This window comes from Eptesicus fuscus, chromosome 20 (assembly GCF_027574615.1).
Source record: "Eptesicus fuscus isolate TK198812 chromosome 20, DD_ASM_mEF_20220401, whole genome shotgun sequence".
Taxonomy (NCBI): Eukaryota; Metazoa; Chordata; class Mammalia; order Chiroptera; family Vespertilionidae; genus Eptesicus; species Eptesicus fuscus.
Genome location: NC_072492.1, coordinates 18,594,887 through 18,622,150, shown reverse-complemented (window position 1 = coordinate 18,622,150; position 27,264 = coordinate 18,594,887). Strand labels below are relative to the sequence as shown.

Below are 27,264 nucleotides of genomic sequence, written 5' to 3'. Positions count from 1 at the left end.
AATAAATGTCATTTAAAAAAAAGACTGCATTCACTAGCATCCTTTATATAAATCACACTTAAATGGCTGCAAATTTTTACAAACAAGTTTCAATAAAAACCCTGATTTCCTTCTGTGTCCTTGGGAGTCACTTACCAGCCCAACCACAATCATTCCCCATGTCAAATAACATTAAAGCATATAATCCAAACGTACCAGTCTATGCAGTGACAGACACACTTTTTGGTAAATGTTTCTGCATATTTTCTCCTCATCCCCTACCCTAATAATGTTGATGTCAGCATTTTTTTCCAACTTAGTGACAAATCAATGCTAAACAAACTTAGAAAATTTTCTTAAATATGCATTAGCATATATTTCTACATAAAGTTATGAATAAATCCCGTCTTGGCAACTTATTTTGGTTGCTTAATTGCTTAGCTCAATTTTGGTTTCGTACTTGAAGGCTCAATATCATGCAAAAAGGCAGGACAGCTGTCCTCACAGCTGATTTTTCAATAAACATGTCATTTTTTAAGCACCTTAATAATCTGGATGATTTTTTTAAAATGCCATGACATATGACCACAGTACATTTAAGACTTAAATTTGTACATTTCACCCTTTGGAAATGTATCATCAATGTCACACTATTAACTTAGTTTTCAGTAATTTTTAATTAATTAAAGCACAGAACATAACACAAACACCTCAGAAAACTTTAAAATTTTTTTATTCAACCATGTACACTTATTGTCTCTTAATTGGATCTACAAAGTTCTCAAGTTTTTTTCTGATAAAATAAGTAAATCTTGGTATGGATGTAGAGTGTTTGTAATTTATATTTTTAAAACACTGAACATGAAGTAAGACATCAATAAAGGAAGATCATTATGTAACTGACTCTTCTTCAGAATCCCTATCAGAAACAGCTATGGCAAATACCTAAGCATTTAGCAAAAGGATAAATTTCTGGCCACTATTCTTTTATCTAGAAAAGGCCTATCTTTTTGACTGGGCAAAACAAACAGTGAAAAAAAAAAAGTCTTGAATTGGGAGAAGGAAAACATCCTCTAATATAACTGTAGTTCACTAATTATCCTTTCCCCCAGATTGAGGTAACTCAGCTCCTAAATGATGACGCACACAAGACTAAACATAAGTGAACTACTGACAGATGCTGACAAGCCAGAGCCATCTAAGATGATGCTACACTCCTGCATTTATGCCTTCTGAGGCCATGCATTATTGGCCACCTTTTGAGTCTTGACTAGTAAACTTAGTTTCTGTCACTTTCAGTGAAGATACAGAAGGGTTCTGCTGTGTTTTCAAAGTCAACAATAATACATCAAGAGCACACTTGATGACAGAGAATTAACACTCTTCTATACATAATTAAAAACTATAAAACAAGGATTTCTTTTATATCTAGAAGCATGGGGAAAATACCATTAGTATTATCTTCTACTTAAACTTATTAGCCTCTTCTACAAAGGTCCTGGAGAGATTATAAAACAATCTTTTAAAAGATGATTGACAAAACCTGGCCAGTAAATCTACACAATCTTTTAAGTACACATACATGTGAAATAAAGCTACTTATTTAGTACATGCAGACTGCAGCAATTTAACCAAATTCTAAACTTGTTCTAATCAGCTTGGGTAATTTTAAAAAGATACACATTATCTTTAAAACAACCTGTGCTTAGATACGTAAGCAAGATAATGATTCTAATTTAAAGTCAATAATTCATTCATTCATTAAGCCAAATTTATGCTAAAGTCATAAAGATAAATAGGTCTTCCTACACCTTTAAACCAGGTTTAAGTCATAAAATTATCACAGAATTCCATGTGGCATAAGGTCCTTCCTTCATTTCAGTTTGAATTACTTCCCATTTTTATTTTATCAAATAAACCAAAAATTTCACTGAGGAAGTAAGCGCATCCAACAGGTTATACAACTGATAAAAATGCCCTGTTTCAAGAAAAGCCCTTTAGTAGATACAAGTCAAGCTCTCATTTAAACTGAAGTTTACTAAAACAGGTGCCAGTTTTCCTCTCCTCTGCTTCCACTGATAAGCTAGCCCAGAACTATAATTTTGAGCCATGTTTGTAAAGATGGTGAAGCTAAAGAACAGCAAAGTAATAAGGATAAGTCACTTTGGGTAATGACACACAAATTAAAATTCAAAACATGTGCATAGCTTTATTCATCTACTTAGAGATCTAACCTTTTCATGGAGCTTCGGCAAAATTCGAGTGTGCAAAATGCATTTCTAAAACGTAATGCAAGCAAAGCTTTTCACATTTACACTGGCAAGAAATACAGAGAAACTAACAAGTCACATTAGGGAGAGTTTTTTTAATGACAAGAATTGCACAGTTCATTATTTTGAGACAATTGTTGCAGACATAAGTATTTAAATTTTTCTAAGCAAGGTGCTTTAACAATAAAAAATTTTAAAGTTGGAAAGAGCCAATAACTTGGATCATAGCTCACATAGAATTCGAAATTAAAGCGGACTGTTATCTCCCTAGATTTTTCAAACAATGCTTTTTATAACACTTTTTTTTTTTAAATAACACTAAAGGAAACAGCAAGCTGAAACTTTTCAAAGCACACAAGAAATGGTGTCATCACATTACTCGAAGAAGGTGCTAAGGAGGGAGGGAAAGGGAGTGAAGAGTCCTTTTACTATTTCCCACTACAGAACAGCCACTAACAGACTAAGAACAAACAAAAGAAACAATAAAAGTAAATTAAATCACTTCCCCAGTTTATAAAATAGTTCCAGTTTGTGACAAGATCTATAACTTTAAACAGAGAGCACCAGTTGGGCGATAGAATGAGCATTTCATACTGCATAAAAATTAGTGAGGTGGTAAGAACCATCAACCATCTCAGGCATTACTACATGGCCTTTCCAATTTATTTTTTTTAATACACATGCAAGGCACATTGATATAAAAATAGATCTCTGGCCAAGAAATATATTAAATAAGCAAATTAAAATTTTGGCTTTGCAATATTGGCAACATCAAAATATAACCAGATAGCTTTGGACCACTTATCTTTCTCATATTCCTCCACCCCATTTGGTGTTTTTTCCTCCTATTTTGGGTTCAATCTTCAAGTTTGGGTATGTGCTTGAGAAATGACTTTTCTCTTGTCAAGTAGCATTCCTACTATACTTGTTTATCTTTGCCAAGTAAAAATATACTAGAGAAGCAGAATAGTTGGAGTTCTAATTTTATTTAATTAAACTAAATCGACTGGCCCGGGGCAGCATTATTTCTCTTCTGTATACAAACAAATTAAGTCCTCAGCTTATATAGTAGACATTTTCTTTCTAAAAGAGAAATCAGCAACAAACCGATACTACTCCCTTTAAGCCATTCTTCCCAAATCCTCCTTTTGAGGCAGAGAGAGGAAATAATAGAAACAAAACTAAGTTTAAAGGATTTTTTCAGTAGTAGAAGACATTTTAAGGCCAAAAAGTGTAATACTAACAGAATTTTTATTTTCCTACGTTATTGTCCTTCATAGGCCAATACCACAAAGTTAATTGTACTGATTCCCTCCCAAAGAGAATTTCAAAACTCATTCACTTTTGTTACTGGCTGTGCTACAGGAAAGGTATCAAAACAACCTATAAAGATATGGTATATTGTAATGTAAAAAGTGCATCACATTTTTGATTTTCAGTTTCTCATAGCAGCAGCAGGATTAATCCGAGACAGATAAACAGTTGTATTTTCATTCTAAAAATGCAACATACCTAATGAAATGTTTTCAAGATCATGAAAGGATCCTCCTCTATAAAGGATAAATGAAAGACTAATAATAGACAAACAGGGGCAAACTAGAGGCATTCATTCATATTTACATATTAAAATCATTTTGTTAACACCAAATCTTTATATCTAGCAAAAGAAATATTTTAAAAATAAAGCAGACATTACTAAAGCAGTATCCATTTTTGGAGCCTTTGTTTAGCACCTGAGGAAAAAAGGGAATATGGAAAGCTATATAATTTACCTCTAGTTGGTTTATTGGTCTGTGGAGTAAAACTGATATACAATGAAAGGGATACTGCACTGGGAAAAAAACACATTTGTAGCTATTTTAATAAGGCTGTAGAAAAGGGATACTGCAGTATTATAAAATGGCTTTAAAACTCTGGACATACACAATTGTATGGATAAATAGGGAAGTCTGAATCAGCAATCCCATCACATGTGAGGATGGCTGTTCCATAGGCTTCTAGCCAATAATTGCTGACACTCCCAGTAATGCAAAATCAACATACCACTCATGCTTCACTGGGTGTTTTTATTATGCATACAACTTGAAACACTATTTATTCATAAGACTCTTGAGTAGCAAAACTGTGAAGTTTAATTTAAAACACATTAAAGCACTGCTTTTGAGTGGAGCCAATGATTCACCATTTAAAAAACCAACATAGGGTGGTCCTGTTTCTCACATCTGAATAGATGTAAGTATATTAAAAAAACCCAAACCATTTTATGATGCTTAAAGCAAAAGCCCATCTCTCTCACCATAAAAGAATCCTGGTGCCTGTTAATTACATTAACAAAAATAACATCAATATTAAGAACTGATAACCTATGTGGCTCTGCAAAATTAGAGCAGCTATATTTCTAATCTTGTCCTTTGCCCATCCCCTTTAAACAAATATGTATACTTTGGGAAGTTAAGCAAATCCTACCTTCTCTTTTAAAATTCAGTACTACGTATGACTTAAAAGACAATGCCTGATTAGAATCTAATTCAACTGGTGCAGGACCAACAAACCTATCATAAAAACTAATGTCCAAATATGTTTTCCCCACTATAGTGTCTGTTTTGCAGTTAGCATAGGTATACAAGAGGGATCATGTTATTTGAGAATATGGTCCAGTGGCATAACTACACTACTAATCCTTATACATGAGACTTTTAATCTATTTCTCTAAAGAAAGCCTTGAAAGAATGACTCCTTATTTAGTGGGATTTAGAATCAAGTGCAGTCCTCTTACAGATTTCTTTGCCTGTGGCCTTTTGGTATGTGACATACAATTTCACACTAAATGGCTTTTTCATGTTTGAAAAAGTGTACAGCAAAAGATAAACCATTAGATGCCTCTAATTAGGTTAGCAACAAACCTAATAATAAGGATGAAACCACCACTGCTATGTACTGCTTTGTGAATAAACACATGTTGTACTGTGGACAACATTCATAATTGAGGTTTGTCATACTTTCCCTAGAAACTGTTATTTGAAGAAAACAATGCAGCACTTCTCTCCTTTATATAAAGTTTTTATAGATTCTGAGTGATGACTAGGTAAGCAGATGATTAACAACAAAATTCTAAAATGGAATCTTTCCAGCCATTTATTTCAAGAAAAAACTATCGGGCATTAACAAATTCCTAGATATTTTCTATGGCCTCCTAGAAGGCAGAGAAGAAAGGGCTAACTACAGATGCTGTAAATACACTTTATGTGAAAGTTCATTACTAGGAGGTCAGAGGAAAGGCTATGCAATTAACTTCAGTTCAGCAAAGTGGGAGCGAAGAAAGAGAAAGATAAATACACCCTGTCTTTTGTGGGGAGGGGGAATTATTCAAGACATCTACGAGAGTGGTATGTGACACAGAAGCCTACAATCAAGACAGATTTTAAAAGAAATCTTCACCCATAATTAGTATCTTCATAGCTATTAAAAAAATAGGTCATGATTTCATTCTTAGTGCCATTTTTCAAACACTACCCCTTAAAGGATTAAAACCACCTGACTTTATTCTGTAATGAAAACAAATGGCACAAAATAAATATAAGTTCATTCTCTGAATACTAATGTCTTACACACATTTGTTTACTATTTTTAATATCTCCTTCTTTCCCTCACACACACACAAGCACTCAACACACATACACACACCCACACCCCATTTTCAGTCTTTATAATGGAGGGATGTTAAAAATCCCCTCTAGACTGTATTTGGTTTATGCTACAGTACTAATACTCTGAGTTGAAGGAAAATTCTTTATACCAAACAACACATTAATGTTATTTAAATGTGCTAAATTAATCACAGCTGAAGTTTTTTTAGAAGCTTACACAAAAATAATGAGAAAACAGATCAACTCTTAGGATTTTTTTTTTTTTTTTAATAATAAGTGCTCTGTAAGGAATTGTGTGAGGACCTAAGGAGAAAGATTGCGACAAGTAGAGAGTTAAGTGTTACCAAACAGCACAAAGGATATTTGTCCCAAAGTCCTGCTTGTACCTAGGCAATTAAGTCCATTAACCCAATGCCCCCACAATACTGACGGTTAATATGATGGGGCACTAGGGTTACCAGAAGGTTAAGAGATATTCTAACTATATACCTCTAACCATATAATCAAGGAAATTTCAGTGAAATCAAAGTGAAATGTTGCATTGTCTCATATAGAAGTGAGACTCTGAAAAACCTTTGGACAAACAGAGAAGGGATACATTCTCTTTTTGGCTTCTCTAAACATGGAGGCCTGAGGGATATGGAAGGGAAGTAGGAAAGCAACAACTTTCTAGATATTTTATAAGTGTTGCTTCTATATTTAAAAGCCCAATTCAGATGGGGACTGCTTTGGGATTTTTTTTTTTCCTTTTTAAATGTATATTAATTCAACCTCTGTATGTCACAAACCCAGAAAGTTTCTTGTGAGTTGTGACAGAAGAGCTTTAAAATTCCAGGCAAGCAAAATGGAAAGTTAAAAAAAAAGGAAGGGGACATGGAAGGGTGGGGGTGAAATCTGGCCCTAAGGCGACAAGTGGTTGGTTACACAAGGCAATTGAACACACAGCAGAACTTTAAAACCTGTAAAACAAACTGGAGCCTTTTTTCCTTTAATCAACCTTATATAGTTTTTTAAAAAAACTTTTTGAAAATTTTTATTAAAAAAAGAACACAAAAACACAGACTTCTTTCACTTCATTGCATTTCCAGTTTGTTCAATGCTTTAAAGCTCAAGGATGCTTCTGCTTTCAATTGTACATGGGCCTGAAGCATCCTAGCTTTTGGCAAGCAGGCAGGAGACTCAACAAAAATCAAAATGGGAACAAGGCAGACTAAATGCAGGGCACATCTGTAAACATATTATACATTTAAAAATTACAATATCAGTAAAAGTGATACAGTTTACAGGTGAAATGAAACTATCTGAAACTGGCCTACCACAAGTTTCTGATCCTGGACTGATACAATAAGTTATTTTATATATATATATATATAAATGTATATATATGTATATATGTACGTACACACACACACACACACACACACACACACATATATATACACACACACACACATACATACATACATACATATATATATATATATACATATATAATGTATAAAAAGTTTTTGTTTACATCAAGTGGAATTGGCAATCCATGCTTATACTTTTAAAATCTAAGCAGGGCAGAAATCCAGACTATAAAGATATTTATTCTATGTTGAGTCCAATAGATTCTTTCAAAAACTACTTGTTAAAAGCCTCAAATAGTCAACAAAACAAGAAAACTCATCCATACTACAGTCGTTCAAAACTGGACATTTCTTAAGCAAAGGGGTTGAGCAAAAGTAGTTGCTTTCTCCCTGAACACTCCAGGGTATCCAGTCTACTTTTATTAGAAGACTATACCTCTCTATAGAAATGCCCTGCTGTATTTGACATACATGGATATACTAATTTCTGTGTGTGTAATGTGATGCTATATCAGGCCAGAGAACTTGTTTTTATGCCACTAACATCACCCAATCTTAAATTGGACCCTTTGTTTCTGCACACACAAAAAAACTTATTTTAGCATGCTATATACAAGCTGCAGTGCAACAAGATGGCAATGTGATAAGACAGGGTCAATGCTCTTCTCTGCCCAAAAGAAAATTTCCAGAGTTTCACATTATTTTCCTTAAAAAACCCATTTTGCTCTAGTAATAAAATATATTTATTAAGATATAATTAGAAAGCTAATAAGCTCAGAAGTATAATTTGCATGAAAACACATCTTCTATTGGCAGGGTTTATTATCTTCTCTCTGGCTAAAAACATTAAAAGTTTTAGTTTTCATGGAATTTTTTCTTCCCTTTAGGATATTTCTGAGAAATTAAAAGAGAATTTACAAAAAGGTACAGAAGTTTCTCTTTAGATGTTCGATGAAAAACAAGAAAAACAGCACATTTAGTGTTAGTGACAGAGAGCAAGTCTGGAGCACCTACAGTTGAAAAGCAGAATATATTTTTGCTCCCACTTATATAATTAAAAGATGGGCACAGGAGTATTTTAATATTAAATATCTAAAGCCAATTGTTTGTTCTGTTACTTTTCTTTAAATGACACTCATGGATTCTTCACTTGTTGAAGTCCATTAGGTAACTAAAGCCAAGTGAACTATGTACCACCAACTATTCCAGAACTGTAAAACTTCAATGCCCTCCCCTAACCCCACCCAACAAAAAAATAAAAGGAAAGAAAATATTTCCCCAACACCCCACAGAGGCTGCTTAACTCCTGGCAAGACATGCAAATCATACTCGCTACAAAAATACACTCCTGCAAACTTCAAGGCATTTATCCAGCATTCTTGCAGGGCTCAAAGCATAACCAAAAGATTAAGGGAGGAGTGGGAGAAAATGTTGACTCATTCTGGGTTCCCTGTGATTAGTGTATCACTTTAGTCACAGAACAAGATACAGAGATCTCTTAAGTGGATTTGCTTTTCCAGTGGGTCATTTGTTGCCTAATTGATGACAGCAGGAACTTTAGAACCACAAGTCTGTATTCATTAATCACTTGCATTCACACTTAAAAACAAAAACTAACATAAGAAAAAAAGAAAAAAAAACTATTCAGTACCGGAGATTAAATAACCATGTGTAGTCTCTTGAAATAAATTTGATTCCTTAAGAAGTCTAATTACTTTCAGTTGCCTTTTTTTAAATAACTATATATATATATGTATATATATATATATATATATATATTTGTATATATTATCCTGTGATTCTACTTATGGTTCCTCTGCTGCGTTGAAGATCTAGGAGCATAAAAGCCTTGTGTCTCCCATGAACAGTGGCTCTAATGCTGCAGAAAGGTTACAAATAGGCAGTCTGGTCCTTCATTGATCTGGACTATCCATGGCTTCATTGTAAGTGATTATCCTTTTGGGATCTGGAGGGAAGGTTAAAAAAGAAATACATAAATAAAAATAAGGTTTGGAATCCTCAAATGGCCACGTTCCAATAACAAATCCAAAATAACCATCATCATTTAAACTGTACCTCCTTTTAATGAAAATACAATTTAAAGACCATTTCCTATTTGTATTAACACATGCATGATCCATTTTTCTCCACCCAGCAACAGAGTTCTCAAGCCAATGAAAGCCTCGACTCTTACATATGAGAGTCAAGTTCATTAACAAGGGATTTCTTTATGTGTTTTTCCTGAGTATAAAAGTAGTATATTAGAAAAAAAAGCAGGCCAAAACAAACAAAAAAGCTTCAATTGTCAATAATCCAATACTAAAACACTTGGATTTCTTTTCTTTTGTTCACAGAATGATGAAGTCAAATTTTATTTTAACCAGTGTGGATTGTCTATAGTTAGAAATTGTTCAAGTAACACTTGCCACCAAAAACTTCAAAATAAGTTGGTTGTATCCTAATCATAACTTATTTCTTCCTTTTATTTCCCATAGCACAACTAGCCTTTATTCTCAAAAACAGCAAAAGTCCATGAATCTGCTGAGTTCAAAGTATAAATCAGTCAGAATATGTCTGGCCAAGATGCCAATTTTTATTTTAAATCCCTATTATATAGCTGTATGCCCCCCTCTTCTGAGAGACAATGATTTTATTATAAATTAGAGGTTTGGTGCACGAAAATTCGTGCACTCGGGGAGTCCCTCAGCCCAGCCTGTGCCCTCTTGCAGTCTGGGACCCCTCGGGGGATGTCCACCTGCCAGCTTAGGCCCGCTCCCTGGTGGAGCGGGCCTAAGCTGACATCACTCTGGCAGCCCGGGAGCCCTCAGAGGATGTCCGACTGACAGCTTAGGCCCGCTTCCCAGGAGGAGCAGGCCTAAGCCGCAGTTAGACATCCTTAGCACTGCTGCAGAGGCGGGAGAGGTTCCTGCCACCACTGCTCCACTTGCAGCAGTCAGCCCAGCTTGTGGCTGAGCAGAGCTCCCCCTGTGGGAGCGTACTGACCATCAGGGGGCAGCTCCTGCGTTGAGCATCTGCTCCCTGGTGGTCAGTGCGCATCATAGTGACCGGTCGTTCAGGTCATTCCGCCATTAGGGTCAATTTACATATTACCCTTTTAGTATATAGGATTATTTCTACCTATCACAAGAACTTTTTAAAGTATACATGCTTTAATAAAAATAGGAAACCAATAAAACCTGTCACCTAACAGAAGTGTATGAAGACCTGAAAATAATACTGAAAAACTCAAGTTCCCCTCATCTTAAGAGCCAATCTAATAATTTAGTCAAGAGATAATATTCTTTCTAGGACTTCAAGGGCATCCTGCCCTGAAAATAATGCTCATTCTTAATAGTTAATAGTCATTTTACAGTATAAAGAGAGGTCTACCTCTTTTTTTGCAGGGTATATTTTATTGTCTACCCTTTTTTCATATGTGTTTGAATAAAAAGATACACAGAAAGTATTTCAAAATAGTTTCAGAGCTTACTAGTTATCTTTAGGCTATAGCTGTTTTAAGACCAAAAAGACCTGGCCTAAGAACAAGAGCAAGTTGGAAGAAGGAACAGTAATAGGAAATCAGAGAAACCTATATTCTAGTCCTGCCACTTTCTAGCTTAAACAACAACCTCTCCGGGCCTCAGTTTCTTAATCTGTCATAAGAAGAGACTCTAACATCCTTCAAGTTCTGAAATTCCAGGAATTTCACATTCATCTGAAAGTGAGATACAATTCAGTTACAGGGTTCTGAAGGCCCAAACCTATTAGTGACTATTTCTCTATACTTTATTTTAGGTATTCCATAACTACCATATCTTAATATATTTGGAAAGAAGGCACATACTAATAAGGATAACAATTCTAATTTTATGAAAATTTTAAATAATCCAGATATGGATTATCTAATCCCTGTCCTCCTGCTATTAATATCTTGTTTATGGGGATGAAAGAAGCTAATTTGCTATTCTCTTGACTTCTTACCATCTTTTCAGAGAATATACAGCCCAAATAAGGTTTCTAAAAGAGCAAATATTTTTTTGAACTATGAATTTCAGTTCTTGTCTACCACACAAGTACAGATAAAGACTGACCATAAGTGGAAACACTTATTCATGTTGGTTTCCTAGATTAAAAATATTTATGGTCTGTCTTATTTTCATAATCAGGAGCAAAAAGAGCAAAAGAAAATATTTATGTTCTTTACCTAGCAGATAAAGAGTACTTAATATATTCTTTTCCCTTAGTGTTATCCAATCCTTAGCAGTCTTGATATGGTTGCTAGTGCCTTTTGACTGCAGTTATTAAATAACTCAAAATACAAAATCTAAATATTTGATAGGCAATTATTCATGTTATTCACATTCCAAAATAAAGTATAGTAATTAGTGATTAGTACTAACATTTCTGATAACCTAAACATTCTTACCTTGCTTCTGTAAATTCCAAACAGATTCCATTTCTGCAAAGGAAAAAAAAAATTACTTTATACACTAAGTTTTGCAGAGCACTTTAAAGTTATGCTGAACTCTAAAACAACTACACTGGCTATTGCTGGCTGGAAGTAGGGTTGAAATAGCACAGTTCTATGAAGCTCAGACATAACAACTCATATTTTTCTATATTCTTAAGAATGTTATTCAGATTGCCTTAAGTATTGACTACAGAAAGTTAAATATCTAAAATCAAACTGCCAAGAGAACTATTTCGCCTACATAAATAGCGAAGATAGATTATCTACAATGTGATTACTTTTGTATGTCACAATAAGGGAAATATACACATGACCAAAATATAGTGACATACATAAAGAAGGCAAAAGCTCTACCTGGGAAGCATACTAGAAAGCTTCATCGAAGGGATATTTGAAGTCTTGATGAGTAAGAGTAAATGAGCCCTAGCTGGTTTGGCTCGGTGGATAGAGCATGGGACTGCGGACCAAAGGATCCTGGGTTTGGTTCCAGCCAAGAGCATGTACCTTGGCTGTAGGCTCTTTCCAGGCCCGGACCCTGGTTGGGGCTTGTGCAAGAGGCAACCAATCGATGTTACATCATTGTTCCTCTCTGTCTTTCCCTCTCTTCCACTCTCTCTAAAAAGATCAATGGAAAAATACCCCCAGGTGAGGATTAACAACAACAAAAAAAGGGTAGATGACTATTACACCACAAGAATCAAAAAGAATTGGACCTTGAAAGGAAATACTATACTAGCATATTAATAGAAACAAAAAACTACTTAGAAATAAGAATGAGCTATAACTAATACTGGGAATAAGTGCTCTTCCTGTGTCCATACAACTACTATTTTTAAAAGACAAAAGGTGATTTTATGCTATATAATTGAATTCTGTGTAATTGTTTTTCATTTTTATCAGCAACCAATTATAATAAAACAAAAGAAACTAGAGCTAAGATTGAATATTTGGAGCAAATAGGTTAATTATTCCAATGATTATATTATCCAGATAAAAGCCCATTAAAAGTATTACAACAATTCTCTTATTTAACAAAGACTGGGAAATAATGCACTGATTGTCATTTGGTTCAAGAGCTTAGCTGGATGCTATTGCCTTTAAACTGCTGGGCAGAGGCCCATCCTCTCCTAGGAGGACTAAGAAGGGGAGAGAATTGTAACCCATCTAATCCAGAAAAAAAGAAGATACATCACAAGGGAATTCTGGTCATGGTGTCATATTTATGACTCCAAAATCATTTATAATAACTTATAATTCCATTAGTTTCAGACAATCAGGAATAGAACTGTTATCCTACAAATTTCTGTGTTTCAGAATGGCTTATTTTCAGAAACCCAAACACCTTTTTTTGGTTGACGTGACTATAAAAAGATTAATCCAATACAACCAACATTTTTCCTTTTAGTGAAAGTAGAGAAATCTCACATTTTACAACAAATAAATTCCTGAGTTCTGTATACAGGTTATTTGATGCTCATTATTGTAAGTTTGCTTACTGCAAAGATAAAGCTACATTTAGTTACATATTGAGGAAGAAAAGTAACAATCAAACTTTTCATTTTAGCCACCTATGCTATAACAACTTCAACCTGCCCCTGTCCCTTTTTTGAGGGGTAGGAGCGAAGGTGGACTACACTCGAGTCATAGTAGCAACCATACTACTTTAAAGCAAAGCAAACAAATTTTAGAATGAAAGTAACTACAGTTGACCCTTGGAACAACATGGGGATTAGGGACAGCAACTCCCTGTGCAGTCAAAAGTCTGAGTATAATAACATTTGACTCCCCAAAAACTTAAGTTGTCCCTTGGTTACTTCCCTCAACTTCATAACTTAAGCTAATAAAATCTGAGGGTTAAATTTTAGCTTCTACAAATTCCTTACAAGCTACCTTTCAGACTAATACCAAAGTAAATTCACTATTGCACTCATAAAGCAGACTTAATGAGAAATCAAGTGCCCAGTATAGATGCTAAAATGGCAATTCATTGGGGAAAAAAGGATCTTATGCCATCTTAATTACTTGTTACATACATTCCTATGTCTCTTAGAGAAGAAAAAGACACCCCTACCCCAATCTAGGTAATATAACCAGGGCTGAAACCAAAGTCAAATCTGCAGGTAATGAGATTATTAGGGGGAAAAAGTTAGGTTATTATTAAAATATTAATAATCACTAATATTAAAGGTATTTTCTACTAAGATTATTAGCTGTGAAGAAAGGGAAAACTGTTATTTCTCTGCCTGGACTATTCCAAGAGTCTAACTGACCTACTTCTAGTCAGAAAAGGGTTTCCAATCTACCCTACAAATTGGTATCACATTAATCTCTCTGAAAACCAATCTACAAATCAGTCAACTGCTTAATACTAACTCACTTGAGTATAATGTATTAGGACCTGTGGACAAAAAGGGGCCACATGCTAACCTGACTAGCTCAGGGAAGGCCTGTGTGGTGGCCTTACAAATTCTAGAGACCTAAAGTAACCACAAAGGATGGTATGAAATTAAAACTTTTTAACTAAAAGCTGTTTATGGCAGGTAGTCACGTCTTAGGCTAGATTCTTCCCTAACAAAAGTCAATCTTTACCTTAACTAAGCCTGTCTGTTGTCTTTTACACCTCTGATAACATATAATTGGAATGTCTGGGTAACTTGTAACCTCCCTTTCTCTGGAACCCTCAGGGCAAGAGGGAGACCACAAATTCCTTTATTGTTATCATGTTAATAGTTGACTGTTAACTATCCTGTACCCACGCCACCTAAGTAAAAGAGGCATGTGTCTTACCATTTTTCTTTTTATCTAATCCTAGAGGTTTCTCAGCTTTGCTTTTCTCCTACCTCCCTAATCTACCACCAATGGATTTCTTGTAACCCACTTGTCTCCTCCTTTGATTGTAATGCATAAAACAAGGTGAAAAACCACCATTCTCAAGGAGCATTATCCCAATACATTGAGATTCCGCTCACAAGAATTCTTTGCAGATTTGAATGTTTTTTTTCCCCCACTGACAGACCAAACAAACAAAATTCAGGAAACCCATGCTTGCAGCATCTTACCTTCCTTCTCTTTTAGAGCCACTCAGCACATCCTAACTGGATGGATCCAGTCCAATATCTACATTTACTCATGATTCTCCTCCAACTTCTGTACTCTTTATCTTCCTCTTTTCTGTATTTCCATATATTAAAAAGGTTCCCTATCAAAACCCAGTTTATCCGAAACCGGTTTGGCTCAGTGGATAGAGCATCGGCCTGTGGACTGAAGGGTCCCAGGTTCGATTCCGGTCAAGGGCATGTACCTTGGTTGCAGGCACATCCCCAGTGGGGGGTGTGCAGGAGGCAGCTGATCGATGTTTCTAACTCTCTATCCCTCTCCCTTCCTCTCTGTAAAAAAATCAGTAAAATGTATTTAAAAAACAAAAAAAAAAAAACCACTGTTTAAAGCCGTTGCCTCCACGAAAACATATCATACATTTACTCTTTCTACTTTCACTGCATTAAATTCTCTTCCTCCACTGAAATCTCCTAGCTATTTGTATCCTTCTTATGACATTTAAAATCTTACCTTATAAACTTATTGTTTTCTCCTCTACTTGATTAAGTTCTTTAAAGGAAAATACCCTGTCAAAGACTTTCATAACTAAGCAAAATACTTTGCCTAGGGTAGGTATAGCATAAGGGAAAGAAAAAACATACACACACAAATTGTTGCACAACTCCTTAGTAGTAGAGAAAACAGTGACAAAGAGTAGTACAGAAAACTATGACAGAGAAAAGAAAAACAGCATTTTAAATGCTTGATATCCTTCAGTGCATTATTAGCCAGGTAAAAGGAATCAATCTGGTTTAAATTAACACTGACCAAACACACATCTCACATCCATCTACCATATTTCAACTGACTTGGCTTCAAATGACTTAGACCATTTCAAAACCAAAGATTTGCCTTAAGCCCAGCCGGCATAGCTCAATGGTTGAGTGTTGACCTATGAACCAGGAGATCTTGGTTCAATTTCCAGTCAGGGCATATTGCCTGGGTTGCGGGCTCAATCCCCAGTGTGGGCGTGCAGGAGGCAGCCAATCAAAGATTCTCTCTCATCATTAATGTCTCTCCCTCCCTCTCTGAAATTAAAAAATATATATATGTGTGTATGTGTGTGTGTGTGTATGTATGTGTACACACACACACACACACACACACACACACACACACACTAGAGGCCCCATGCACGAAGATTCGTGCAAGAATGGGCCTTCCTTCCCCTGGCTGCCGGCACTACCTTCACACCTTCCCACGCTGCCCAGAAGCCTGGAGTGGCTGGGGCAGTGCGGAACAACTGCCTCCCGCCACCCCCCCTCCCCTGCCATGCTGCTCAGTACCTGTGTATGCAAATTAACCCACCATCTTTGTTGGGTTAATTTGCATAGCCACTCCTGAATGGGCTGGTGGGCATCGCAAAGGTATGGTCAATTTGCATCTTTCTCTTTTATTAGTGTAGATAATGTTTCACCTTAGAAAGCTAGAATCTAATGTTATAAGCCATAGACAACAAATCAAAGAATTCTACTAAACTAAGAATTCTGAGTAACTACTTTGTAGGAGGAAACAGTTAAGAGTTACTCTAGCTGATCCATGATTCTCTCTCATCATCAATGTTCCTCTTTCTCCCTCTCTAAACTCAATAAAAAGTTTTTTGGTTTTTTTAAAAAAGGATATCACTTCATTAAAATTTTGCCTCTTAAGTACCACTTTAGATAAACAGGAAAAGAGGACATACCTCTCACCTTAAATACTGGTACTGCTATTTAATAGTACTATATGCCCCCAGATAATACAAAGATTAGCAGTCTTATTTAACAAAGTTTTGATAATAATCAAAAGTACTTCTAAGGCTGCAAGTAATAAATCTAAAACATGCACCATTTCTACTGAACTGACATAAGGCATCCTCCTATGTACTACTTCCAAATAAAGTTGTTGAAGGGCTTATTTCTGAAGTTAGTAGGTATACACAAAACTTCCAATTCTAAGCCTAACTTCAACTCACTTAGTACTAGACTACTTTGAGCATTTGAAGACTACATTAAAGGACCAAGAAAATAATACAGATGCTCACCCTGGCTGGTTTGCTCAGTGTTTAGAGGACTGGCCTGCACACCAAAGGGTCTTGGGTTTGACTGCCAGTCAAGGGCACATTCCTCGGTTATAGACTTAGTCCATACCTGGTGTGTGTGGGAGGCAACCAATAGAAACATTGATGGTTCTCTCTTTCTTCCTCCTCCTTTCCCCCCTCACTTCCACTCTATCTAAAAGCAATAGAAAAATAATGGCAGGAATTCAAAGAACCTGCCACTTTGGGATCTAATTGAACAGAATATTGCTTATCATTATAGGGGGGAAACAGTCTTTACTAATTTAATCTCAATAATGTCCAACTACAAAAATCAAAACTGCCTACTTTACTAAAGCAAATCTTTCAATAACACCAACTAAACTAAATATAACTGCATCCATATAGGGACATTTAGTTTATCTAATTTCATATTCAGTTAGCCTATCTATAGGGAAAATACAGAATACCTAGAAATAGGAGTTAAGACCCCCATTTTAAAAGGCCTGCAGTTCTCCATAACAAAAATCACACAAACCCACCAACTAACCACCTAATGAAACAACTTATCCCAGAATCTTTTGCAAGTTGTAGGATATAACATAACCAGATATCCTCTCATCCTCACACAATGACCACCAGTACAAAATACTTTGGTAGATTTTCCAAGTAATGGTCTCTAAAAGGACAGATGGCACAGAAAATAACACCAAAAAACACTTAACTCCCCTGGCAGAATTTAACTTATAATTAACCATGTCTTAAGAAACTAAACATATTTTTTGCCTTAACTTTCCTAAATACATACAGTTCCTGGTTAACTTTTTAAATTGATTTGAGAGGAAGGGAAGAAGGGAAAGAGAAACATCGCTTTGTTGTTCCACTCATCCATGTATTTATTGGTTGCTTCTTGTATGTGCCCTGACCAGGAATCAAACCCGCAACCTTGGTATATCAGGTCAAGGGTCTAATCAAATAAGCTACCTAACCAGGGCTAGTTAACTTGTATTTACTTCCAAAGAGCAGTGCTGTAGAAAAGTGAACAGAGATCATTTTACCTGCCAAGATTTCTATTCTAAACTCTTATACGGCAATTCTACTTGCTCCCATTTTTTAAAAAGAAAAACAGAAAAAGGACATCTGTTTATGTCATTAAATGTCTTCATTTGCAGATAAGGAAAGATATGCAGACTGAATAATTTGCTTAAAAATCATATAAATAGCTTTGTTATTCATCTCTCAGCCAGTGATTCTTCCAGGGAGATCATGCTAATTACCACATCCCCCTGAATATGCTGCCCTGACCCTGCAATTGGTACATGGCTGCCTAAATCAGTCAGTCAAAAATGGAAATGTGCCCCGACCACTGTGGCTCAGTGGTTAAGCATCAAGCAATACACCAAGAGTTCGATTCCAGGTCATGGCTTGTGTCTGGATTGCTGGCTCAATCCCAAGTGAGGGGTGTGCAGGAGGCAGCCTACCAATATCACTCTTATCAATGTTCCTATCTCTCTCTCCCTTCCTCTAAAATCAATAAAAACATTTTTTAAAAAAGGAAATGTAGCCCTCCCTGGTTGGGCTCAGAGGATAGAGCGTCAGCCTATGGACGGAAAGGTCCCGGGTTCAATTCCAGTCAAGGGCACAGGCCCGGGTATGGACTCGATCCCCAGTAGGGGGGCATGCAGGAGGCATCATTGATATTTCTCTTTCCCTCTCCCTTCCTGAAAGCAATAAAAATAAATTTTTAAAAAAGGAAATGTACATGAAACTAACATTATGTCAACAAAAATTGGAAAATAAATCAACTAAAAAAATTTTTAATGGGAATGTGCAGTATATGTTGTGTGCATGCACGCATGGGTATGCATTTGCTTGGGGGTGGGATGAGGGATGAAGGTGGAAGACTGAAACCTACTGTTCTTGAAAGTACTGAGGTTGTAAACTTCAGTTGCTTTGTGGATTTAAATAAATCCATTTATGCCATACAGCAAATTTTTCTTTAAGACACAAACCATATCCTAAGAAAAATTATTAGCATGATACTTGGAAGATATCTGGTTCTTTTTAACATGGGCTTTGGGGCTATGAAAAGTACAGCCTCTGAGGAGCCTGGTCTTTACAATGCTAACTGTGCTTACCATTGTAATTTGTCTAAATTATTTTCTAGTTACCATTCAGCAATCATTATTCATACTAATTTTAAGCAAATTATAACTATCAAGTAAGCTCACTAATAAAGAAGTATATGATGTAAAAAGCAAAGGAGTGGGAACATCTGTTCAAAAAAAGTTATTTAAAGAACCTCAGTTGGGAAAGTGAACATTTCTTCTAAACTTGAACTGTACTATTTCCAAACACCCTGAATTAGTTCTTCAGCTGTTTATCCAAATTACTATCAGCTAAGTTCTAAAACTCTTAAAGACTCTCATAGCAACTTATAAAATTCACCCTTCATACAACAGCTAATAAATATATATTACATTGACCAATAAGAATCTTTGTATAGGAACAAATGAGTTACCTTTAGTGTGATATACAATAGCAGCCCTCAGGTCAAAAGAACCCCAGCTATCATTCCTTTCTAGGCCTCTCTGGTATCTCTGTTCTTTGGCGGAGCCTAACAAAGTGTTCGTAGGAGACGCCAGAGGATTTTGATTTTCTACCTCGTAGTCCTTTGAGAGAAACACTAAAGCACCTTGACTACTGGTGTCTGCTTTTTGCAGGTCACCTATATGACTGGGTTCCAAGGATAAGGCTCCACTCTCATTAGTAGTCCCAGGTTTTAGAATGCTGCCCAGAACTTGAGGACTAGTCCGTTTTTCCAGCTCATAAGCCTTGGGAAACACAGGATGTTCAGTTCCTGAGGGGATTATTTCAGCACCCTGTGAAACCAAAGTGGCAGGATATTCCCCTTGAAATGTCACCTCCATCACTTTATGATCTGATGACTTCCCAGTAACAGTCTCAGGGCCAGCACTGGGCTCATTTATAAATGATAAACCCCACTGATTCTGGAAGATATCCCCCAGGTTTTGCTGATCGGTCTGAGAAGGTAGATCCACTTGGGCTGCGCTCACCAGCACAGTTTGCATATTTGAAGGGTAGATAAAAAGGCTAGTAGTAATTTGTTCAACAGCTGCTGGAGTCAGACTCTTGTCCTGGAGAACTGGATCAATTGCAGCAGAGATGAGTGTCATACTATTAGCAGCAGTAGTTAGCAGTGGCTGACCCCCTGGAGAATACACACTTGCATCAGCAGTTCCTGCTAAAACAGGCCCATTAGAAAAGTTGGCAGAAGTAACAGATTTCAGCGCTGACATAGGAACCTGGGATAACCGACTTGAAGATTGGGTCTGATTTTCCCCAGTAGATGATGAAGAGGATGAAGATGAAGATGGTGACACAGAAGAGTTCTGTACAGTTTTGTTGAGGTTTTCCTTAACTTTACTTGCATAACTTATTTTAGGAACTATTTTAGCACTGCTATTGTCCACTGGAAAAACTGGGGGTGGTTTAAATAGGGTCCACGAGTCCTCTTTGGAGGCAACAGAAGCATGCTTTCCTTTAGGCCGATCATCAAACTTTTTGCTGCTCACACCAGGTTTAATATCAGAACTTTTCCGCAGCATATCACCCACAGCAGGTTTTCCTCGACTTGTTCCTCCAGGCCCAGTTTCATACTTCCAAATGGGCTTAGAACCATCTACTCGATTTCCCTTTTGTTCACTGTAGTCAGGCTTGAAAGTTTCAAGTCCCTGTTTTAAGGTTGGGACACTAGTCTCTTGTTGCATTATTTTGTCCTGCACTAAATTAAGGTTTTCACAACCCTTGGCACTGTTGCGCCTAGCTTTCCTTTTTTTAGGAGTGGTATATCCGCTCTCAGATCCACTACCATCGTTATCTGCTCCTTTGCCCATATAACCATTAGTAATATAGCCAGAATTATTTGTTATTACACCATTTGGAATTGTTATAGTATCACTCTTATCTACAGACTGGTTCTCTCCAGATTTACTTTCATATGACTTTCCATTCTTTTTGTCCATACTGTTTTTCTGAATGAAATTCCTAGTTTTAATTCCTGCTTTCCCAAAGGTGCTGGACTTTATAGTCGGCTTCAGGTTAGTGTCTACAATTTGTTGGTTGCCATTGAGGACCCTGGAAATAGGGTTGGTAGCTTCATCAGAACCCAGGTTCTTTAAAGGTATTTCTCTTTCTCCAGCATTACCATTTAGTTCACCATATCCTAAGAAGGGGGAAAAAAAGGTTTTTAAAAATTATAATATATAAAATACATAGTACTTAACATTTAAGGAATGTTTATTTACTGTTTGCTAGCTACTATGTGTTAGCTATTACTATACTAACAACTTTAGTTTTATATATTATTTCACAGGTCCCTGAAAAGACACTTGTCAACCCCATTTTACAGATTAGGAAGTTGACTAAGAGACAGGACTAAGCAGGAATTCAAACCAAAGTCCGAGTTCAAAAAGAACATGATTTAGCAGTTTTCTATTAATACCTCTCATCTAACATACTCAACCGCCCCATCATCCTCACATGTTATAAAATTTCCTTTACAATTAAGAGCAGATCTACCCTTTGGGCAAAATCATTATACTGATACAGCTATTTTAAATATTATAGGGGCATTGAATACTCTATTTCTATGCAACTATAAATGATTGGTGGTGACCGTAAACAGTTTCTATTGCATTCTGCCAAACAAAAATCTAACACCTGTGAACTTTTTTCAAAGTAGTTAAATTCATTTTTACATTCCCCAGATATTAGATCATACTTTTAGTATAAAACCAAAGCACTTATATTTTTCTTCATTTTCACATTTGGGTAAACAGTCTTAGATAAATTAAGTAACTTGCCCAAGTCACAAAGTGGACTGGAAAACTGAATGAACTCCAATCTATCTGGAACATATCTATTACTATGTCATACTGCCCTACACAAATGAAGCAATAAGAAAATATTTACAAACAAAACTACAATGAAAGGTAACTAGTTTTTGAAACAATAGTATTTAAGTTTAAGACCTCCAACTGCCATAAGCAATTTATTACTTTAGGTAATACAACTGAGTCCAACTTTTCCCATTTCCTTAACCAGCAAAATAGTGATATTAGTTGTCTACCTTTCTATAAAATGTTTCCAAAACATCTTCAAGTCATTAGAAACAGATACACAATAGGATACATATACACACATTTAAAGCAACTTTACAGGGGGCAAAGGGTGGGCCTCCAATAGGAATACCAAATAATTTGCCTTTGCCACTTTCATTCATTCTTTTGGGCCTTTAGTCTTTGAGGGTTAAAAGGCACATGAGCTTGTATATTCTTAGGTTCTAAAATCTTGTTGTAATTTCTAATATAGTATCAATAAATATAACCCACATTAAAAGCTCTTTGTATATTTTAAGAGTACAGCCCAGCCAGTGTTGCTCAGTGGATTGAGCATCAGCCCATGCACCAAGAGTTCACAGTTCAATTCCCGGTTAGGGCACATGCCTGGGTCATGGGCTCCATCCCGAATAGTGGGTGCACGGAGAAGGAGAGCAGATCAATGTTTCTCTCTCTCTCCCCCCCTCTACCTTCCTATCTCTCTTAAAAAGAAAAAAAAAAAAAGAGTACAGTGGAACCTCATTTCTTGAATTTAATTCATTCCGGAAGGCTGTTCGAGAAGCGATTTGTATGAAAACCAAATCATTTTTCCCATTAGAAATAATGTAAATTGAATTAATCTGTTCCAGACCCTCAAATGATTCCATTTTTAACCTTTCTTATATACAGTACATGTCTAATGTACTGTTTAATCTATAAACACTCCTTAAAATTTACTGAACCATCCCTTAACTGGCCTTCCAAAATGCCATCACCAGTTTATCCAATCAACAAGTTTTCTACCTACTCAATTGCCTGTGATTGTTTTGTGAGCACTTTCACACCCTTAGCAGTCTTGATGGCCTCTTTGTTTTAAAATTGTGCTAATCTGTAGATTCCGCCAGCAACAAAAGCATTCTCTCCTTTGTTGCCTGAGAGACGCTTTTTGTCATGCTGAGGTATCAGCAAGTAAGGGTTGTCTTGTAGAAAACTGAAGTTTTGTCCACAACAGAGACATTTTTTGTGACCATTGGTTGAGAACCAAATTGTTCAAGATGGGAGACTTTCAAGAACCGAAGTTGGACTGTATAAGGAATACTAAGATTTAAAAAAAAATTGGGGAACCATTGTTTTAAAAGAACTTGATGTGGAATAGAACAGTCTTTTGGAAGATTCACAACAGGGCTTACTTTTATAAGTAAAAAGATGGGAATACTAAAATGAGCACAAAGAGGTATTTTCTTTCAAGAAAACATACTTAAGACAATCATTTCCTAAAAGTGGCACAAAACTTGTACAAGGACAATATATTCTATACAAGTTCTTAACTTCTGTAGTTATATTTTATTTCTTGGCTGCTGAAAAAGCTGTATTAGCCAGTCAAGTCAAAGTTGGTGTAAAAAAGTCTAACTATAAAACAGTAAAGAAGAGCCCTAACTGGTTTGGCTCAGTGGATAGAGCATCGGCCTTCGGACTCAATGGTCCCAGATTCGATTCCAGTCAAGGGCATGTACCTTGGTTGCAGGCACATCCCCAGTAGGGAGTGTGCAAGAGGCAGCTGAATCGATGTTTCTAACTCTCTATCTCTCTCCTTTCCTCTCTGTAAAAAAATCAATAAAATATATTTTTTAAAAAAACAGTATAGAAGAGATCACTGCTTAGAATGTTTTCTTAAAAATTTTTGTTTTTCGTTTTAGAAACGCAGAAATTCTTAACATTTTTAACAGATGTTAAGTTTGTCCGTGCACAACTCTAGACCAAAGGAGAACTACACATAGTATTTAATATTATAACAGGCTAACAAAGACTTCTACCCTTGCCCTAACCAGTTTGGCTCAGTGGATAGAGCGTCAGCCTGCGGACTGAAAGGTCCCAGGTTTGATTCTGGTCAAGGGCATACCTTGGTTGTGGGCACATCCCCAGTAGGAGGTGTGCAGGAGGAGGCAGCAGATCAATGTTCCTAACTTTCTATCCTTATCCCTTCCTCTCTGTAAAAAAATCAATAAAATGTATTTTTTTAAAAAAAGACTTCTACCCTTGGGCCCATTAACTATAATTTGCTAGATCTCAAAGGTAAGCAGTCTTAAACATCAAAAAATCCAATGTCCAAACCAAGTTGGACCAAATCCAAGACTTTGAAGCAAACTAGATTACTAATATTTAGTGCCTCTGATATCAGAAATCACCAGTTAAATGAATAGTTCCTGTTTCCACCTCCGTTTTAATGACAGAAAATTTTTTTCTCATTTAACTATATAAAAAGTTTCCCATGTTAACCTTGTTGGTATGCAAAAAGTTTGCCAGAGAGACGTTTTTTTAAATTTAGTTATTTATTAAAAAAAAAAAAAAAAGTAAACACAAAAATTATTGAGGAAAACCCCCTCTCCTTCTAGTGCTTTTATTATTCACGGTTGCCATGCTAAAGCATCTAACTCTACTTCAAAGGGACTCAGCAAAACTTGAGTCCTAATAAATGTAGCTTTGAATTGGAAACTGAAATTAGTGGGCACATTTGGCCCTCTTTTGCGCCCTCTTCTGGATAAAGAAAAACCATTCCTCTTTATACGTTTGTGAGTCATAAAAAAGCCCATCTCAACATATTGCAGATACATTTCAAAAATCGTAACTTTTCTTATTAGATCAGCATTTTATGCATGTTGAAGCAACAGTACTGTGACCAGGCCGCACATGAAAAACTGCTCCTCCCAAATTATGTTCTCTCAAAACTGCTAAGCCTAGTTTCCCCTCTGTATCCCCTCCTGGAGTAAGAATACTAATTTGAAGGATGCCAGTTTGAATGGTTCAGGGTCTGCTTCTATGTGGAGAGAGGAGCCCTGCAGGTGTACATATCTGACTGACAAAACACTTCAGTAATACTACCTTCTATTCCAAGCAACTATAAAAAGGCAAGATTTTCTCACCTTTAAGTTGACTGTAAGGTTAAAAAGATTTAGTATAGTACAGTTTCTTAGTTTTTAAACTGTTTCAAATCCTTAAGATTAAACACATTTTTATGTTCATTTCTACTGCACACCATCAGACCCAACCACCCCCCACAAAAGGGAAAAAGCCATTCCCATTTCAATCTTCAGTCACATTAAGTCTGCAATACAAAAGCACTTTCTTTTCCTGCTCTCAGTAAGTGCATGTATCACATTTGACATGCTGGGTTTAACGTTCACTTTCTTACCGTTCCCTTCATTTCTCTTCAATGTATAAAGAACCCTTATTTTTAAAAACCTGCGTGGTCGTAAACTTTTAAGTTCATTCCTTCTCAAATATTTTCTAAAATAACCTTCACCCTCAATTTAACATTTGCTAAAAACAAGTTTGGGGATCAATATGGGTTTGAAAGTAGGAAAACACCTTTCCTTTCAATGTGGAAAAAAGCCTCATCCGAGGCAATATGGTAGCGAACCAACCTCACGGATGAGCCATCTCAGTTCAAAAGAAACTTGCCCTCTGCCCCATACAATCAAACATTTCCCATTCTCTCTTCAAAAATACTACCCAAGCCCGAGAGATAAATTTGGGGGCCGGGGGGAGGTTGGAGGAAGACAGAACAAGCCTTTTTTTTTTTTTTTTTTTTGTAAAAATGAGCTGCGAGAAGGAAAGGGCCCCAGTGAAAGCCTGCGAGGCGGAGTCGTGAGCGAACCTGGCAGGAGACGAGGTTCCTGTGGCAGAGAAACTCGTGACCGGGGAGCCCGGTTCCCGCCGGGTACCCCACCCGACCTTCAGGCACCGCCTCTCCCCGAAGTGTATCCCCCCACCCCCAGCCCTCCGGCCCGAGGGGCGCGCGGACGCCGCCCGCCGGCCGCGGCCTCCTCTTCCCTCCGCTCCGCTCCGAGACCAGCTCCCCGCCCCGACCGCCTCCGCCTCCGCCTCCGCCTCACGCCGCACCCGGGAGCGGGAAACGCGGCGGCCGGCGCGCGGGGCCCGGCACAAGGCCGCTCCCCTCGTGGCCGTTTCCCTCCCCCACCCCTCACCCCGGGGACCCGCCCGGGGCCGCGAGGCCGCCACCGGGTTACACAACCCGGCCGGCGACGGGGGAGGGGCGGCCGCGGGCTGGGGGCGTCAACGTCCCCGCAGCGCCGGGGGCTAAGCGATCGCGGGTGGGGACCCCGAGCCACCGGCTCCGCCGCGCCGGCCGCCCCTCGGCGCCCCCCCCCCCACTCCGCTCCTCAGCGAGCCGGAGTCTGTGACAGGAATCGGCTTCCAACATGGCGGACAGGAAGCGGCCCCGCGAGGAGGAGAGAACATTCCAGCCGCGCCGGCTCCGGGGGGGAGCGGGCACGGGGCGCCGGCCACGGGAGCAGCCGCGGGGACGGATGGCGGGGTCCGGTGCCCAAAAGGGGCGTCTAGGGGTAGAAATGACCCGAGAGACGAGGGGTCCCAACCGCCCCCCAACCCCAGACGGGGAACCCCAAGGCCACAGGTGGGCTTGGGGTGGAGGGTAAGAGAGGGCGCCTCCTCAACTCTGCCCGAGATCTCCCCTTTGCAGGCCGCCTGCAACAGCGTCTCGCACGCCACCCTGGTCGGGATTCGCTAGGCCTTCCTGAGTTACACCCCGAAGGGTTTGGGGGGCTAGGTTCGCCCCAACTCAGGGCCCCCACATGAGGGTGCTCCCAGGGCCGCAGGAAGGTAGACGGGAAAGGAATAATAAGGCCAGACTCCCAAGACCAGCCCTCCAGGTCCCCCTCCAGCCCGGGCGGGGGCCGGGAAGGTCACACTGGCCTAGTTGGGCCTCTCCCCTGCTGAGGGGAAGGAAAGGGCGCTGCACACCCCCCCAGCGCGAGCTTCGGGAGAAAGGAAAGGGGCTTCCCAAACCCGCCGGAGAGACGGACACACGCACCCCCGCACCCCGACCCGGTCCGCGCTTTCCAGATCCAGCCCCACCCCCATCTCCCCGGTCCCCCACCCCCATCCCCCTTCCCCCACTCGTCCTCCCTCACAGACCTGTTTTCTTCTTCGGCGTTTCCTGGTGCTGCTGGAGGGCGTGTTTCTGCTCATGTTTCAGCGGCTTTGGCTGGGCCTTGGGGCTGCCCTCTGTTCCATGCTGCAGGTATTGGTGAGGCTGCTGGTGATGGTGGTGGTGATGGTGGTTGTGGCTGTGGTTGTAGAAATAATAATGGTGGTGGTGGTGCGGCTGCTGCTGCTGCTGCTGCTGCTGCTGCTGCTGGGGATGATGGTGCGGATGGTGGTGGCTGTGATGGTGCTGAGGCTGTGGCTGGCCGGGCTTCTCCTCCATTGAAAGCGACTGGGACTCCCTGGCTGAGGCTGCGGGCTGCTGCACCGTCAGGATCTGAGACTGC

The 27,264-nt window shown here is 38.3% G+C and overlaps 1 protein-coding gene across 1 annotated transcript; it reads right to left on the bottom strand.

Moving 5' to 3' along the window:
* Window positions 1-694: 694 nt before the first annotated feature.
* NUFIP2 (nuclear FMR1 interacting protein 2) lies at window positions 695-27,264 on the bottom strand. The gene is made up of 4 exons (XM_008147840.3): window positions 26,909-27,264; window positions 19,354-21,078; window positions 11,675-11,707; window positions 695-9,214 (listed from the first exon to the last, which is right to left on the bottom strand). The coding sequence occupies exons 1-4, from the start codon at window positions 27,198-27,200 to the stop codon at window positions 9,162-9,164; spliced, it is 2,103 nt and encodes a 700-aa protein (XP_008146062.2). The 5' UTR covers window positions 27,201-27,264; the 3' UTR covers window positions 695-9,161.

What these genes read in the sequence shown, in the direction of transcription:
- NUFIP2 (XM_008147840.3), bottom strand. Translation starts at nt 27,200, where the DNA reads ATGGAGGAGAAGCCCGGCCAGCCACAGCCTCAGCACCATCACAGCCAC. An exon ending in AACGCCGAAGAAGAAAACAG is followed by an intron (nt 21,079 to 26,908) that starts GTCTGTGAGGGA and finishes CCCCCTTCTTAG; the next exon opens with GATATGGTGAACTAAATGGT. An exon ending in TATTGTATATCACACTAAAG is followed by an intron (nt 11,708 to 19,353) that starts GTAACTCATTTG and finishes TTTCCTTTGCAG; the next exon opens with AAATGGAATCTGTTTGGAAT.